General features: G+C 41.9%; 1 protein-coding gene across 3 annotated transcripts in view; it reads left to right on the forward strand.

Moving 5' to 3' along the window:
• The first annotated feature begins 3,904 nt into the window (after nucleotides 1-3,904).
• The window catches only part of GNAL (G protein subunit alpha L), a 191,790-nt gene continuing 177,349 nt past the window's right edge, over nucleotides 3,905-18,345 (forward strand). Inside the window, exon 1 of one of the 3 annotated variants that reach the window (XM_068671660.1) lies at nucleotides 3,905-4,731. In XM_068671660.1, coding sequence (XP_068527761.1) covers nucleotides 4,200-4,731 — 532 coding nt within the window. In that variant the 5' untranslated portion in view covers nucleotides 3,905-4,199. The remainder of the gene's footprint in view (nucleotides 4,732-18,345) is intronic. The other 2 variants (XM_068671662.1, XM_068671658.1) reach the window with 2 other exon arrangements.

The following is an 18,345-nucleotide window of genomic DNA, read 5'->3' on the forward strand; positions in this document are numbered from 1 at the left end:
GAGCCTGTTCCAGTGAACAGGCATAGCATAGCTTGTCAGGTCGTGAGGAAGGGAACTACTCTGCAGGTCTAGGGTACCTCTCAAAGAGAAGACCAAGGCAAAAGATACAGTTTTCCTCTGGTCTTCTGTGTTTGGACAACCTGAGATTTGCAGAAAGCCAGGAGATTCACCTCATCTCTGTACACCTCACATACAGAGGGTCTATTGGTGTAGCTGTGCTTACTGATAGGATTTGTGTCAGCAACACTAGTCATAGTTTCCAGCCATTAGGGAACAAGGCTTATATCAAAGAACTCTATTTTCTCTATTTTCTTTCCCCATTTACCAACAGGGCAGTACAGGCACACTAGGTATACATTTTAGTGCCTATTATTATAAACCATAATTCCCCAAAACTAATAATATTTAACCCACAAGAACCAAGTAGGGTTTTTTTGATAAGTGCCTATCAAAGAATATAAGTGATGTTCATCATCTAATGAAAGCTAGGTACATCCTAGAACCTGTATCCATAAAGAAAATTAATCTCAATAGGAACTGAGGAATTGTCTAAGCAAATGCAATTATCTATTTTTTTGTTACAGCATGTTTTGTGGCTTTTTTTTTTTCTTCTGTTGCATAGTTTTCCTCATTAGTAAACATAAAACCTTGCAACATTTTCACTAATCATCACTGAGGTCTTGAAAGGGATTGAGGAAAAAATGTTGAAATCTGTTATACAGAATATTCCAGTGCAGGCTCTGAACTTATGGCCAGAACTACTCATAGCATAATTTTGATCAGGATATAGAAAAACAACACTGCAAAGCACTAGTCAGAGTATCAATATCAATTAACTACTATCAATATCAATTAACTACTACAGCGACTAAACAGAGCAACAAGAAGAAAACAAAAGGATTTCCAGCCTGAGGAAAGCTTCTCCTTGACTTTAGATCCTTGCCTTTTCAAACTTCATACAGATATCCACTGAACTGGGCCTTCTTCTGTTCCCTCATGGTTAAATTTTCAAGACAACTGCTGGTACTACATTTGTTTAAGTTAGATCACAAACATCAATCCCTTGGTTAAAATTTGGAACGTTTTATAAGTGTCAAAAAAAATAGCTATTGAGGAAACAATCCTAAATCAAAACTACTGTAAAAACAGAAAAAGAATACAAATTATCTTCATACAAAGCATTCAAGAAATGGAAAAAGACAAAGCTCCTTTTAAAGAAAGAGAAAAGATAATTCTTCTTAAAAATAATATTTCTATATTTGCTTAGCAGAACAGTATTATTACTCCTTGAAGTGAGTAGAGCCATCTTGTGGGCATACCTAGTTGCTGCATACAATGGGATGATGAATTCTTTAATTCTTAGGTGGAACTATGCATTGACAGCAACGAGAAGGTAAGTGTCTTGCTTTCAGTTCAAACCCAACTACATATATGTGTGTATATATATATATATATTCATTAATTTCAGTTAATGAAATCATAAGTTTTTAGTACCACTAAAAAACTAAGCCACTTGTTAAGCTTTGATTTAGATGACTCATCTTAGAAAGTACTGAACATTATTCCACAAAAGGTTCCCCAAAGGGTATTCAGATCAGAAAACATCATGATACTGACTTTCTCACGTTAAATTCTTGAAAATCCCAGTCCACAGTAATCCAGAAGTAGTGATAATAACTACTCCTCTGGTAATAATAAATAAATAAATTAGTAGACAGGCTTACTGGCACAGCAGACATACTAATGTCTGGCTGAGTGGCCTCTTTTTTTTCAAGAATGCTAACTATCCACAGTTGTGTTACATTAACTGCTGTTTCAGAACTTCATCTAAATGATGTTGTTTTATGGTGCTTATTTTGTAAGGGTCTCCCCTGTAACCCCGGATATATCACTCGCCTCCCTGACTGATAGGTGAGTCACTGAGCATAACCCATACGTGCTTAGGAACATTTTGCTAGGATAAATTTCACCTAATCTGAACTAATTTTGCCAGATTATGGCATTTAATTTACTATTTGGAAAGTACATAATCATTCTTCAAATGTTGCTGTTCACACTGGACTCTAAGAATCCCCTTCACAGAGCTAAGCATGTGCATTGACATTTGGGCCCCAAATATTAACTCCCTGATTTTCACCGTTTTTTTTTTTCTTTTTTGTTTGTTTGTTTTTCATGCTCTTATAGCATTGTTGGATGAGAGGCAATTTCTCCTTTCTGATCTCATTACACTTACAAGTGTACAGCCACTAATCCCGAGATCCCAGCTATTTGGTCCAGATTGAACACCGAGATTCCACCTGCCCAAATTTCTGTTCTCTTTTCAGCCAAAAACTGAAATCTTTCATTCATAGCCCAAGGGATGGGATGTTGTTGTGGCCTGTAAAAATGCCAGAGAACTTTCAGTCAAGACACAGCGGCGTTGCAGCAATGGTGAAATGTCCTCTGATGTTAGGTAACCATTTATATATTTTGCAACAAATCTTCAACCAGAACACCAAACAATCGTGTATTACAACTTACCATGGAAGTCAGAGCTACTGGAGTCTCATCGTGGTGCTAAGGCATCTGTCCAAATAGTTGGTAAGCATGTTGAAGGGTATAAGAGAACAACGTCTACAGTGTGTTGGATCCTGCTAATATTTTCACTGGCAAAGTTTTCTTTGTGCAATAACAGACAGTTGATGCTTTCAGTTAAAAGGCATCCATTTAGTTTACATTAATGTAGGGTGGTTTGCTCTTTTGGGGGGCCAATGTTGACACACAACTTGCCGCTTGCTAAATACATGTTTTTAGAGGACCTTCATTAGATTGCTTGACATGAATAGATCTGTCACGATGCAGTTGTGTTTCCCATATCCAGGAACTAAAAACTGTGGCCAATTTGCTCTGATTTGCTCATCGTAAAGAAATTTAGAGATTGCGCCTCCCTCCATTTCTTCATACTGCAGTCTGTAAGGATAGGCATCTACTACTGGTCACTGGAAAAAAAAATAGATGACCAAAACCATGAGTTGGTACAACAGAGTTTGTATGGTATCCGGCGGTGTGCATGGGTAAAGAGGTTTGTTAATGCAGTTAAGATTGCTGGAGATAGATCCCAAACTCTAAATTATGCTTGTGTGTTCTTTGATTGTTACAGTCAACATACGACCTTTGACTTATGATATAGACATATTGTTTCATCTAAGAATGCTGTCCACTCGCCAAAACGTATTTTAAATTTTATGAAATGTTAGAGTAGAAAAATGTCTCAAGTTGTGGAGCCCAGGGAGACAGAAGGAGCTGCAGTGCATCCTGTCTGCCCCACATCTAGAGCCACGCAGCGGATGGGGCGACCCGAATTTGTCCGCGACGTGTCGCCACGAGGGCTGCCTTTGAGCAGCGCGGCGTTGCTCCACAGCCTTCCCTCCTTGCTCGTGGAGTACTACAACTGCTCACGCCGAGTGGGCGAGCGAGCAAGCCCCAATATTGCCTATTATTTCCCCGCGCCATCACATCCAAGCGGGATGCCTGCCTCCCACGGCACAGTTACTCAGCGTGCGGGCGGCACGCCGAGGGAAGCGCGCGTAGTAGGGCGGCGTGTGCCGGGGCTGAAAACCCTCTTTGTGCTCTGGGGGGACAACGGGGGGACCCTCGGTGCACACAGGCCCGGCTCCCTCAGAGGGGACAGAGCTCGGGGCTGGGGGCTTGGGCTTGGGGAGCGGGAGAGGGCTTCGTGCGTGAGCCAGGGCTTCGCGGCCTGCCTGCGTGTGCCAGTGCGCGTGTGTGGGGGGGGAGTGTGAGTGTGTGGGGCTGTGTGTGAGTGTGTCTGTGTGTGTGTGTGTGTGTGTGTGTGAGGGCGGGCAGCCCCCGCCCCTCGCCCGGCGCTGCGCGGTGGGCTGGCGCTGGGGTATTTACGGTAAGGTGGCCCCGGCGGTGGCAGCTCGGCGTCAGGTGATCGCCGCGGAGCCACCACCGCCACCGCCACCACCAGCACCGCCCGGGGAGGAAAATGCAAGATGGCCCGGCGGGGCCGTGAGGGGCTCCGCGGCGCCCCCTCCCCGCCCGCCCGCGCCCCCCGCCGCCGCCGCCACCGCCAGCAGCAGCAGCAGCAGCAGCAGCAGCAGCAGCAGCAGCGCGGCGCCTAGGGCCGGCGGCGAGCGCCCAGCCCAGCCCCGCCGCGCCTCGCCGCAGCCCGTCCCCGGCGGGGGCAGCGAGCCATGGGGCTCTGCTACAGCCTGCGCCCGCGGCTCTTCGGCGACGCCGGCGGCGGCGGCGGCTCCATCTCGTCCAGCGCCGGCGCCGCCTCGGAGCCCGAGCCGCCGGCCGAGCCGCACGCCGCCCCGCCGCCGCCGCAGCAGCAGCAGCAGCAGCAGCAGCAGCCGCTGGCCCAGGGCGCGTTGCTCCGGGCCGGCAGCAAGCCCGGCGGCGGCCAGAGGGACGGGGACGGGGACGGGGACGGGGACGGGGACGGGGTCGGGCCGCCGCTGGTGCTGCAGAACGGCGGCGGCAACGGGGCGGCCCCCGAGCGGCCGCCGCTGCCCAAGGCCGGCGGGGGGAAGGCGGCGCGGCAGCAGCAGCAGCAGCAGCAGCAGCAGCAGCAGCCGCCGGCGCTGCAGAGACCCTGGGAGAAGCTGCGGCTGGAGGAGCGGGAGGCGGAGAAGGAGGCGAGGAAAGTCAGCAAGAGCATCGACCGGGCGCTCAAGGAGCAGAAGCGGGAGTACAAGCAGACGCACCGCCTGCTGCTGCTGGGTACGTGCGGCAGGTGCCCGCAGGGGGCTCCCCGGCCCCCCCTTTTTGTGTGTCCCCCCCCTCCCCGGCCCGTGCCAGGCTTTCCCCAGACGGGTTTCCACCTTCCTCCCCCTCCTCTTCCTCCTCCTCCTCCTCCTCCTCCCCCAGCTGTGGCTTTGCGATGGAGATCGGGGGTTTCAGCCCGTCCTGCCGGCTCCACCCCGGCAGGAGGCACGGGGAGCGGCGGGGTCCTGCGGGGGGAGCGGGGCGGGGAAAGGAGAAAATACAAATATTGTTAAAAATAAATATATAGATATAGATATGTCAATGGCCATCCGTCAGGCGTGCTCCCCAGGGATGGATGGATGGATGGATGGATGGTCCTCGAGTGGCGGCTCCTGGAGGCCAGCCGCGGTCCCCTCGGTTAAAGAAGCAGGGAAAAGCAGTGGGGTGGGCACGTCCTGGCCTTTGCTACGGGGTGAGACCTGCAGAGGTTGCCTCCCAGTTTTTTTTTTTGGGGGGTGACCTGTCTGCTTTCGTGCCCCCCCCCCCCCCTCCGCCGCCCCTTGGGCACTGCTCTTTCCAAGCAGCAGCGCGCAGGCAGCCCTCTCCAGGGGCTTCGTAGCAGCTGGTACACTTACAGTACGAAAACCACAGGGGTATCTAACACAAGCATCTCATTTCCTGCAGGAAACAGAACAGTCATACTGCAGGGCTTGGCTTTTCTTTTTTTTTTTTTTTTTTTTTTAATGGTCTGAGCAGCGGCGGGCTTATTTGGCCTCTTCAGCGTGGTCATAAATCCTTTGATTTGTGTTAGCGTGGAAATACTGCTTTGCCCCGGCGTTAGCTGGCTTGGCCTGTGCTCGCCGCGCCTGGCGGTGTGGAGTTTGGGTGGTTATCTGCACGTCGTCCCCAATTTGGGGGGCCGTCCATCATTCCTCACAGCGCCGTACTTCCATGTCATTGGATTCCTTCGTTCCTCTTGGTGGGTGAGGGGAGGAGAAAATAATGAAATACGCCAGAGCACTGAAGGTACAAGCGGTGTTTGCCAGGACCGTAGTGCTCCATTGCTAAAAACAAATCACGGGTTCTATTATTATCCACAAAAAGCCAGTCCGTAGGATACCAGTGCAGCCAGGAAAAGGGCAGAGGGAGAAGATGCGATTCCTACTCCATTGGATTAATAATATTCATGGTAAAGCGCTTCTCCTGATGCTTGAACTGCTCTGGTATCTCAAATACTATATTCCATTTAAAAAATAGTGTTTTTAAAGATTTCTCTTCCCATAATCACTGGAAGTATAACATTGCCAATATGGCCACATGCAGGCAGAGATCCTGGCTGGTGGTCTTCCTCCAGAGAGCAATGTAACTGCTCGAACAAAGGGAGCCGAACACATAGGCACTGCCTGTAGTCCACGGCATGGGTGGTTGTCATAGTAAACCAGAGCAGCCAGCACCTGTTCAGAAACAATGCCATTAAAAAAATAAACCGTCGCCAACCCCTGGCACCCTAAAAGAAACCCAATGCTCCTCAGGCTCTCTGCACTGAATTTTGTATTAAATACATGTCATAATCATGAAATACTCTCTGATCTCCGTATTGCAGGGAGGAAGTGCTGGATTATTGTTTCATCCCTGGCAGATCAGGGCCTGACATAAACGTCTGATTTGGATGTAGGGAGAGCTGCAGGTGCTTTGTGTTGCTGTTTGTAAAGTGGAAATGCTGCTCTAGTTAAGGGGAAAATATTTAGAGTGGTGAAAGGTTTATTTGTCAGAGAAGGAGTGAAGTAAAATTGCTTTGCAGAAGGGGATTGTTTCCAGTCTTGCACGAAAAAAAAGGCTTAGGATGTACGCAAAGGTCTTTTAAAGAATATTATCAGGTTGATATTTTATAGCATTTCTGATGGTAAGCGTCTCCATCCCTGTCCCTAAGATCTTCCTGGCAGCGTGAACCTGGAAGCATACCTTTGCTACAGGGAAGAGGAATATTTTTGTAGATCAACATGGAGGAAATGGGTATCAGAGGGGAAGCGGTGAACGCAGGGACAGCAGAGCACCGTCACAGAATAAACAAAGTTGAGCAACAGGGTTGGTGTGGGTTTTGCTTGTTTCTTTTTTAGGTACAAGTTTGTAAATAATAGCTCCATTTTGATTTGTTCTTGTTTGTCTTCTACATGAACTGGGACAAGTTTAGAGGATTTTATAGAAATTTAGGATAAAAAATGCAGTGTATGTTCTAAGGAGCTACTGTTAAATATCAAAAAGATATGCAAAATAATTATGTTAATCTATGCACGCTGATAATCTCTAGAGTTGTAAATAAGTAGGGTATTAGAAGGGAGGCTTCCTCTGTAAGTGTTTGAAAACGACCTTCCCCTAAAAGCATGCCAGCTCTCCATTTATTATGGCAAACGAAAACACTCAGCTTCGTGATGAGCCCTGTGTATCAGTTACCAAAACATTAGGAATTCCTGAAGGCTTCTGCTCGTGTGCAGTGCTGAGCCGCTCTCCAAGAACACCCTCCTGCTTGTCGCAGCTTCACCCCCAGCCGCTGTCTCCTGCTTCACGTGATGTTTGGAGCTCCCCCTGAACCTGTTCGGAAATGCTTTGATGCATTTTGTCATAGCCAGTAGCCGTGAGAAGGGTTGTGCGTGGTGAGGAGAGCGGTCCTCAAGATCAGCCACCTGCGTGTGCCCCGCACACAAGTAGGTAGGTCTGTGGCAGGTGGCTGGAGCCGTGCTGGGGCACTGGGATAATAGCAGAGGAGCTTTGGTGTTGGCTTTTATTTCATTTGTTTGTTTTTCCTCTTCTGCAACGAGATGAACTGACATAAAATGGAAACTTGCTTTCCATTGTGATTGCCTGTTTCTTGTTTAATGTCTGCTACAAAGAGGAGAAAAGGCTGGAAACCTGGAGTTCATTCTTGCGCACAGTATACCTTGCCTTTTATTTTTATTTCCTTTTATTTTTAATAAGCAAAAATGTTCGTCTGTGCAGAATTTTTAGGATGCTTTTGCTAGCCCTGAGATGAGGATATATTTTTTAAGCATACATACATATTGCACAGCCTTACAGGGCTTGGTCAGTGGGTCCTAGCTTTGTGATTTATTTTCTTGTTGGAGGTGATGTTTCTGTGTTGTTTTTTTTTCTCCTTGTTTTCTGTTTGGTCTTTTTTTTTTTTTTGCAGAGAACTGCAAATACTCCCTTGTACAAGATTGTTTGTACAGGAAATCGCCAGCAAAAAACATTACAAATCGCTTAATGGAGCCAATTTAAGTTCTTGTTTCCAATCTCATCTTTTAAACTATTTTGGGAGTAAGTGGTGTGTGAAGGGGGATTGGCTTTAAACAAAGTGCTAGCCATGGCGGTATAATTAAGGTATAATTAATGTAATGCTGAAGTAAGCCATAGCCAGAAATCATTTTTATTTTTTTGTTCCTGGATGGTTTTCTTCTAGCATCCTCTGGCTCCTGTTTTTTTCCCTTTCCCTAGACTTTCAGTCGCTGCCCTAACTTTGGGTGACTTTCTCAAACAGAGCCCATTCTTCTGCACTTCCTAGCTAAACTGAAACTGAAAGTGCTGGGAGTGAAAGCTTTTCCATTCAACAGAAACTGAAAGTGATGATAGGGCTTAAAGGGAAAATGGAAATGTTCATTTTCTTCGTTTAAAAGGTATGGTAGCCACTTACGGGGTATTTAACTATTAAGACTTGATAGTGAAATCTAGACATTTCATTATATTTCTGTACATAAGTGTATAAAAAAGTACAAAGAAACATATCACCCTTTAGTTCGTGGAAATCACACATAAAGGTGCCATGTCAAGCTAAGCAGTAGGTGCCTGGAAGTGCAGGTGTGTATGATGATAGTAGTGCATTACTGAGTTACTTGCCTAATGAGACACCTCCTATTGACTGCTGTCAGAATTAAACTGCATCGAGAGAGGATTTCTGCTCAGACGGTGGCTTTTAGGCTAAAACTGCAGTTCGTTAGTTAAGTATACTCTATCAGCAAACCCTCAGCTCAAGCTTACCATCCCCAAACCAATTCAAGCATCAAAATTAAACTTGACAATTTTTTTTTTTTTTTCTCTTTAATTCCAACTTTATATAGTGCCAACTCATGCTTATTGATAAATACCAGAATTTGTTTGAGCTTCATGTGCTAAGATACTTCTTCTGGGCCTCCATAAGGCTGTGTGCTTGGGGTATTTTCCCGTTACCACCAGAACTGATGCCTGCCCAGGTCCATAACTGAGCCGGGCACCACCACGTGTGTTCCTGGGTGGTGTACACACTCCTTTTCCATCCCCTACTGCATGCTTGTCCTTGCAGAAAAGCTCACTCCTTTGTGCTGGTAGATGTAGGGTCCCTATGGCAAGGTAGTTATATCATGTAGATAGTGGATATATAATTGGTAGGAACAGATGTTTCCAGGACTTGGAGACAATGGGCTGCAAATACTGAGCAATGTAATAAAGTAAATGGATTTTATAATCCCTAATCCTTTGCATCATTTGCATGCCTTTCCAACTACTCTTCTGTTTTTGTCTGTAACTTATGGTGCTATTTGGAGTGGTATATACATTCCTCACAGGTGAGGAAGCCAATAAGCAGAAGTCATCAGGACACGTTGGGTTTTGTTAGCTTTTATTTTTAAAGCGTACCGCAAGCGATCCTCAACTTGCAACACTTTGCCTTCCTTCCTTCTGGGGATTACGGGCTCCATTTAGCCTTTGTTTCCCTGTTCTAACCAGTTTCCACTCCGTGATTAATTTTGCTTGTTTGAATATCCCTTTATAGTTAAGAAGAACAAAAGGACTTTCTTTTTTTGTTCCACCTTAGGCACAACAGAGGTCAGTGGTCTGACCACTGTGCAGGGATGGCTCTGCCGCTTGCACATCGCCAGCTTCTGGTTCGGAGGCAAGCACAGGGCACTGGGGCTCTGCAAATCCCACAAGTGTTTGTTGTGACACTGCGTCTTCCTTAAGCAAACTCTGCTAATGTCTTTTGTCATCCTAAGCTCCTGCTACCATTGTCATTTCCCTGCTGTGGAAATTTTGAATGGGACGTAAACTTGTTTTCCTTTCCCAGACGATCCTTTTTTTTTCCTCCCAGTTTCGAGGAAATACTTTGAAACTTGTTCCCATGTTCATCCCTCTCCACTGCCCAACCACACACCTCCTATTTCTTAACCTGGCATTCCTTGAGTGAGTCATACAAGATTTTTTTCCATCCCCAAGATAACTATGTAAATAATAACCATCCCACAATATAACTATTACTATTTGCATTCTAGCATCTTTGACACAGTGAAACTGTACAAATTTGGGGTAATATTTACTGTTGTTTTCTGTTTTGTCTTCGTAGACTCATGGCTTCCTTCAGCTTGCTTTTCATGTCAGTTAGTATTTGAACTTTCAAAGTTGAACTAATTTTTAATTTTATGCTTTTTCCCCCAACAACTGGGCTGAGCTGTGCAGAAAACCCGTCCCTTCCTCCACTTACCAAATTTAATGTATTTGATAGACTAGAAGCATTTTGCCTCTACAAAATGATCTGGAAATGGTTCTTCTCCATAGGCTTCTGTCTAATGGCAGAGAAACTTAGTGCAAGGATCGTCTCAGAGCTGTTGCTTGCTCCCAGCAGAAGAGATGGAAACTTCTGAATTATCATTTTGCATTGGGTCTTAACTGTATTTCTTGGTGCTTCCTTAAATTCTGTGTACTTTGGATTTTTTTAATGTCTAGTAATAGACTTTTTTTGAGTAAGCACTCGATGGACTGAGCAGGACTGAGCACAGAGCGGGACCACAGTCCAAAAGAAATCTAAAGCCGTCTTTCCACTGAATATGCAGATCTATTTTTAAGAGAAAGAAAATTTATGTCTGTAGTTATCACTTACAATTTTGTTAATAGAAATGGTCTTCTGCAGAAAGTTAAAATCATTCAGCTATTGTTAAAATTTACAGCCTTGGATGGTTCTTCAACCCTGTGAGGTATTTGTTTTGCTGCAATGATCAACATTTCTTCCATTTTATGGGCAGAAGCTTTGTCTGGCTGTTCTGTTACTTATAACTGTCTGACACAACTGGCTTTAAATATGTTGGATGTTTTCTTTTATAGTCACAGTAATACCATAAATCAGTAAATCTGGATGTTCTATTTGTTTGGTTTTTAATATTGAGGAGTGCAGGGTCTGGAAGAAGTGAAGCCTCGTACCTCACCTGCACACGTCCTATTTAGGCCTCTTTCAAAAGCAGATGAGCATGTTAAGTGTACTGACCAGCAGTATTTTGTGTTATCCCTGTTGCATTGCACAGCTATACGTGAACCTTCTGTCTCATGTGATTTGTATGCACACAAATATGGAATAAAAGTTGAAGGAATTAAGGCCTCGCTGGGTAAGCTGTATTAAGAAGGAAGGACATGCTGGTTGTGACTAGAGTAAATAAAACTGTAGTTAGGAGATTTATTTTTTCCATGTTCACATGCAAAGCATCAAAAAATCCAAGAAAAACCCTGCCACTTAATGTTCATAATGTAAGGCATAACATCAATCACCTGTAGTGAAAGATCTTTACTGATAAGATCTCTTTGAAGCCAAACTTGAATTGCTTCCCCATAATCTGATATTCCCCAGTTGTTTGTTTATAAAGTTAAGTTTAAATAATTATAAATGCCATTTACATTTAAAGCAATGCTAGGCTTCAAGAACAATAAATTATTTTTTCCCAAAATACCATTTCTGTAGTAAGTCAAATCCAGGTCATGTTTTAAATACTGTACTGTTAGCTTTACTTTAGCCAAGAATTTACATCATGTGGGAACAATGTGCATTTTTGAACTTAGAAAACTGTTTAAAAGTAGAAAGCAGGTGTTATTGTTTTTATGTTGTTTTATTTTGTTTCCCAGACATTTAAAATAACTAGAAATGAAAAGTCTTTCTTTGTATAGGCAATAAAATTTTGACTGTTTCCTTTAAGAAGACTCCACTCCTATAAAAGGTGAAAGGGAAGCTCTTCTCAACAATCAATTTAAACTAATTAGTCTAGTTGGTCTTCAGAAGATGTAGCAAAGGGAAACTTTCCCTCTGTGATTTGGGTTAGTGCACACAATGGAGATACATAGCAGGCTGGAAAATATCTGTAATAACAATCTGACAATAATTTGAGTCCCTACTCTCTGCTGGTGTCATTTTCCCGGCCTTTTTTAATTATTTGAAAAATGCATTCTTTTTGATACGTGTAATTTAAGCTGTATTTAATTTATGTCATATATGAATTAAAATGGGTAGAAACAGTTTTGTTTTTCCATTATGAAGAACAAAGAGTAGGTTAAACTGCCGAAAGTGTGGGTGATCATGGCTCCATATTCTTCTGTGCAAGCGTAATTTATATTAAGTAACTTAATCTTTTGTTGAAAACTGTGATTAATATTGCTGGAGGCATTACCAACTCTGTTATGCTACAGTTCGCTTAATTACGGAGAATTAGTCATTCTGTGTCTTGAAGCAAACGCAGAATGCACTGCATGGTGTTATACACTGCCTTTCTAATGGAGATCACCTTTATTTTCTTCAATGCCTCACGTGGAAGACTAAGATCCAACAGAAGCAAATCGCTTTTTTTTTTTTTTCTTGAGCACTCATTCATATTTTACATGCTTGAATTCATTTCATGTTGATTTAAGGATAATCCTCTATTCTAGATAATGCCTCTTCAGATATGAACACACATGGCATGCCTGTGTGCGCACACAAACGTGCAATTACTTGTTCTTCTAAGGCATGGTAGATCACCATCAGGAGTCTAGGTGGGTAAAGCAGCCTTCAGGAGCACGGGGTTGGATTTGATCCTGGTGTATCTCATAGGGTTAAAGCTTCGTAGGAATAGAGAAAGTTCAGTGGCTCCTGTAACAGGATTGTTGGTTTTGTTTGTTTGTTTGTTTGTTTGTTTTCCTCTGTTGACTCACTGGACATTTGAATTACAAAGTATGCTTACAGTGCTATCTTCTGCCAGTTCAGAGCTTGCTGTACTTGTCTAACTCTCTAAGAGAGATGTGAGCAAGATACTAAGCACTTCCAACATGTGCCAGCCTTTGCACAGACAAACTTCTTTGTGTTGTTGTACAAACTCTAGACCCTTAGTTTTAGTGCAGGAGAAGTAAATAATTTATATGAAGACTGTACATGTATCTTGAAATAATCTGAAAAGGTGTGGTTAAGATGGTTTTTATATAAAACATTTATTTTTACCTTTCCAAATGGCAAGACTGTAGAAGACATGCCTCTGTCTCGTAATGCGTCCGTTTCCCCCAATCATGTAATCACCTAACATTAAAAGGTGATTAAAGGAGAAAGAAAAAAAAATGCACCTTTTTGTGTACAAAACAGGCTTTTCTGTTTCAGCTGTACTTAGGAACTTAGTAGGATACGACAAGTATACTTGTAGTAGTATACAAGTAAACTACTGTTCTGTGTGACGCTCTGCAACTGCCTTGTATAAACAATCAGGAGAATAGCATTAAGGATCAACTATAAACTAAGGTGTCTTTCAGATCCTTTTGTATATTGGGTGTACTGACTTGTGAGCATTGGTTAATGAAGAAAATAGCTTTTTTTTTTTTTCTGGAAAACATCCTTCTTTCATGTAAATTCTGATCACTTTGGTCTGTTTAGCAGAACTGAACTTCAAGTGCATATGGACCTGGATCATAGATGTTTGTAGATGCAATTGTCCTGGGAAGTGAACACAAAAGCTTTTGACACTTGGAGAAAGATGGGATAAAACACTGCATTAAAATCACTGTCATGCACTGTTCCTTCTAGTAAGGATGTTTCTGTTCATACGTATAAGAATATTTTGAACAGCCTCATGCTTGCTGTGATTCTTCAGTGCTCTATAGCCTCTAGTGTCTGTTCATGGAAGACTGATAAAGAAGCAGTGGAGGTGGGTTTAGTTTCATGCTTCCTGGTTTCTTGCTGTTTAGATCAGGAGCTATAGCAACTTTCTGAAGTTTCTGTAAGCTTCAAGGTGCACCCAGGAGGAGGCTGTTGGTCCAAATTCCACTGCTGCTTCCTCACGTTTTCTTATTCTACCTGATGTGGCATCTGGATTCCTGAGTTTGTCCAGTGGTGTCTTTCCACACTGATTTATCATTGACACAGTACGAGCCCCATTTTTAAGTGGGAAAACTATGGTAATACTTATGGAGGCAACGTATTCACTTCTGGAACCTTCTGCTTCTTAACTCTTAAAGCGAGGATATTGACTTGGCAGAGTTAAGGGTGGGGGGAGAAAAAAATGCTTAGGATTGTTTGCTGTATGCAGAACTCTTCTATGTCAATGGATTCTGGTTCCAGGTGTAATGTCAACCAGGCCTTTGAACTACTAGAGACAGAAGGAAACCTCTTTCAGGGAAAAAACTGAGAAGAAGCAGAGAACAGTTTCTTGATACTTCAGGTAGCTCATAATTTAAGGTAGAAGAGTACTCATTTTAAGAGTAATCCACTCCAAAGACCATTTTGTGAGTGACAATGTGTAGATGTTTCACACTCAGTCTGCCTCCCTATGTGACTCTTACTTAAGGTAAGAACAGGTACGTGTCAACACCTTGTTCTGCTCCTGAGGGAAAACATTCACCTTAACACCACATTTCCTCATTGTCTTGTGCATTGTTTGTCTAAGCAATGGCACTGCCTGCAAAGGTTCTCTAGCTCTTTGCGTTCTGCTGTGTGTAGATTGGGTGCAGGGCAAAACAAATATAATTTTCTCAAGTCTAAACAGTCTTAACATCACTACATATTGACTGCCATTGAAATTTAATCTTCTTTTAATGACAACATATCTCTGGCAAGATGAAGATAGCTGAAAAAAATATAGGAGTCAAAGTTTTCTTGTGTTTTTTTTGTTTTTCCTTCCTTTTAGTAAATCTGAAATCATACTTTAAGTAAATCTGAAGCCCTATAATGTTGCTCGGTGTTTCTTTGCAGGTCAAGTAATCTTATTTAAAAGTAAGAACTTCTGCCACTGTTTTTTTCTATGTATTCTGATAACACCAATATAAGAAGTAATTAGAAAGTTGAATGAACTGGCTGTTTACATGATGTGCAAAGAAATGCTGAATTAATCTCTTTTAATCTTGCATGAGAAAAATCAGTTTGAAGATACCACCGAGTTTGCAGTAAATGTACAGCATCTTTTGAGTTCAGTCTTTCATCCCCCAACTCTGTGCTCTCTAAAGCTAGGTTCATAAAGATGTTACTGTCGGTAGCTGCTCTGTCAACATGAGCTAAGCAAGCAGACAGTGGGGGGTAGATTTAGGGAATTTATTTATAAGCAGATTTGAAAGTATAGCAGTGACCAGTAAGGTTTTTATATTGGACTACTTATGAAATCAACAAATCATTTTACTTCCCAGTAGTAACTTCCCAATTTCTTCCTGGCTGGAATTCATAATACACTTGTTTTCTCTTGGTTGTTTGTAATTGAACTTGCATAGTTATTCCATTCCTTGAAAGAAAACGGATTGAAAAATATTCCTGAAAAGCTAAATGTGCTCTTAACCTTTTGCTCTTGTCTGAACTCTCCTTGGTTTTTTCAATATATCAGAAGTGGACCGTGTCCACTTGTCATGGCTTATTGTATTTATTTTCTAGAGGAAGGTTTTATTTTGACTCACTTTATCAGATGATACATAATGATTATATATCCAAGTCTTTCTGAAACTGGTCTATAAAAATCTGCTTCTGGAGATACAAACGTTGCAGTGGCTCATTAAAAAGTATTATTTGACAGTGCCGTGCTTATCTGGGAGTTACTGTTCTCCAACAGCATTTCTCCTCCACACATTAATCTTTTCATAAGCCAGTGTTACTCACAGTGGTATTTTTAGTCATTGACTAAAATTTTACGAATCCCATAAGGACCTCTTTAGCAGTACTGTAATTAGTTTACAATTCACAATTAGTTCTGAAATACATCTATTGACTGATACCTGATTCACTTGAAACATGCTTTATTGGTCTTTCGTAGAATAACATCAGACATACAAGCTGCTTATTTATAATAATAAATGTCTTATATTGACACAAGCCTTGAACAGCTATGTTTGTTATCAATACACCACAAGTATTTAATTAAGCAAATAACTTGCTTATTACTGGTGTATTGACCTTAAGCGGTAGACACCAGTCCTTTGCTTGTTGGAACATGATTTTTCTCAACCTGTGTAATCCAAATCATTCTCTCATACCTTAGAAACACTTTTCTGATTCTCTGAGGCTATTTCATGGAGCACCAGTAAACATAGTTGACATTCTTTATGCCATCATTTATGGTGGCTTGCAGGGCATGCTTGGATCCTTTCTGCGATGAATTCTTCTGTAAACAAACAAACAATTTAAAACCCAAACAAACAAGCCCAGTGGTTTAGATCACCTTGTGAAGCAAGAGGACAAGAATCTGTTCAAAGAATGGGTTGTGTTGACATACACAGCATTACTTGCTGCTACTGTTTTAAGGTGAAGAACACAACCTGAAATTTCTGGGGGAATGTTTTCATTAAACAATGCAGCTGGTCATCCACAGTGCTCCGGTCGTTAGAGCATGGTGATATTACGATTTCTAGCAAAACAAACTAATTCAATTAACTTGAGGAAATATTTTGGAAACAGCTGTGTTTTGCTCGGTCTGTTCCATCTCTGGAATATAGTCTGTTTTTTGAGTGGCCCAATCTACTTCCCTTTCCTTTTCTTAAAAGAAGAAACAAGATTCGTATTTAAACTAATAACTTTCAACAAGCTGAAAATATTTTGTCAAGATGAAATATTAAACCAATGGAATACGTACTACTATTACAGATCAGAGGAGAAAAAAAAATAATCTTGATGCTTTTTTTTCCTTCTTGTATTTGTAACTGATTGTGGACCCAAAGTGGTTTTTGTGCCATGTTAGATCTCGCAGGTATTTGCTTGGACCTTTTTTGAGCTCTTGTCTTTTAAATCAACCGAATCCAGTTACTTTTTTCAGTGCTTGTTTATGGCTAGAGAATTACTGATTGTTCAGGTTTTGAAATCATCTTCACCATAAAGGAATCCAACTCAAAATGCAAAGCTCTTAAATCCAAACCCTTAGTAAATTAACAGCTTTATTTTCAGGTGACTCTTTGGTGGCTTTGGTAATGTTTGGTAGCTGGAAAGATGATTAGTGTCTGTTACGAGAACTGCTTACCTGTCAGAAATTAATTGTTGTATGTATGTTGGTAGTCAACACTTTATGCTATCCTCTATTATGATATGGGCAGAAAAGTTCTTACCTTCATATTATTATTCTTTCTTAATACATATTTTAATGAAGAATTAAGTGTTTCTGATCACCCTCAAGTATTCTAATTCTTCAGCTCACACTAAATGCACTGCAACAGTTAATTTATAAAATACTCGACTAAGTCCATCATCCTGTCATCATAGACAGGGTTCACTTGGTTTTTGTTCTCAGGTGTATACATTTTTCAGAGCACTGGGTGGCTTGAAAAGCTTTCTTGACCCCCATCCACAGTTGGCAATTTATTTAACATTTCAAAGGATAGCCCTTCCTCCATGGGTGTTCTGGTAAATACTCTAACTAGGGCCAGGTCTTCTAGCATTTTAATTAACTCTCCACACAGGGAGCCTTCCTGTGGAGGAAACATGTATTTTCTCTAAAAAGGGCTTCCAAAATAAATTGTGATTGCAAACAATGGAGGAGGAAAACCACTTTGAAATGTAGGAGCAGTTCTGTTATTGATTCTGATGTCATAATGTATGCAAGTATCTGACGTTGTAGGTCAGTGTGATGTACAAATACGTAAAAAGCATACTTCCATTGAAAGGACAGCAAGTCAAGCTGTGATTGCAAGAATCCCAGATGGGAGCTTAACACAGCCGTCTCATCAGTCTGGGATTTACTGATCAAGGTAGAATAAAGAGCTGAGACCCAGAAGCATGGCAGAAAATGCTTTTTGTAAATGTCCTTATCTTTGAATGTCTAATTTTTTTCAGTTTGAATATAGTACGTCAGCAGAAGTGCTTCAAAAGTACTGAGCAGTTTTAACTTCCACCAACTTCAACTGGAGTCAGATGGTCATTGTTGAAGATTTGCACACACAAGTGTTAAGCTGCCTACTCAGAATATATTAATTCATCTTGGAAGCATATTTCTTAGTTTTCTTCAGTATTATTTTTGTCACTTTGTACTGGGTTCAGTCACTGAGGACCTATTTAAGTTACAATGATATTTCATTAGCTTAAAATAGGATTGTTTAATTTTCTTTTACTTTTTAGAGAGCTTTCAGTCTGAGGCTTAACACTAAATAGATGGTATCTGGTTGGACATGATGATCATGGAAGTCTTTTCCAACCTTAATGATTCTATGATTCATAAAGCCCAGTGCAATATGCAAACCCTGACTCAGGAGCTGCATGCTGATAAATCTACTTAAGTTTAAGAATGGCAGACTTCTTATAATACTGACAGAAGTACTTAATTGTTTTTATTTTTTATTTTCCCTTGTGACCATAAATGTCCATTGGTATTCATCATGAAAAACTTCAGACTGAAAGGCTAAAACCTAATAAACTGAACAGAATCATAT

The sequence above is a fragment of the Anas acuta genome, chromosome 2 (assembly GCF_963932015.1).
Source record: "Anas acuta chromosome 2, bAnaAcu1.1, whole genome shotgun sequence".
NCBI lineage: Eukaryota > Metazoa > Chordata > Aves > Anseriformes > Anatidae > Anas > Anas acuta.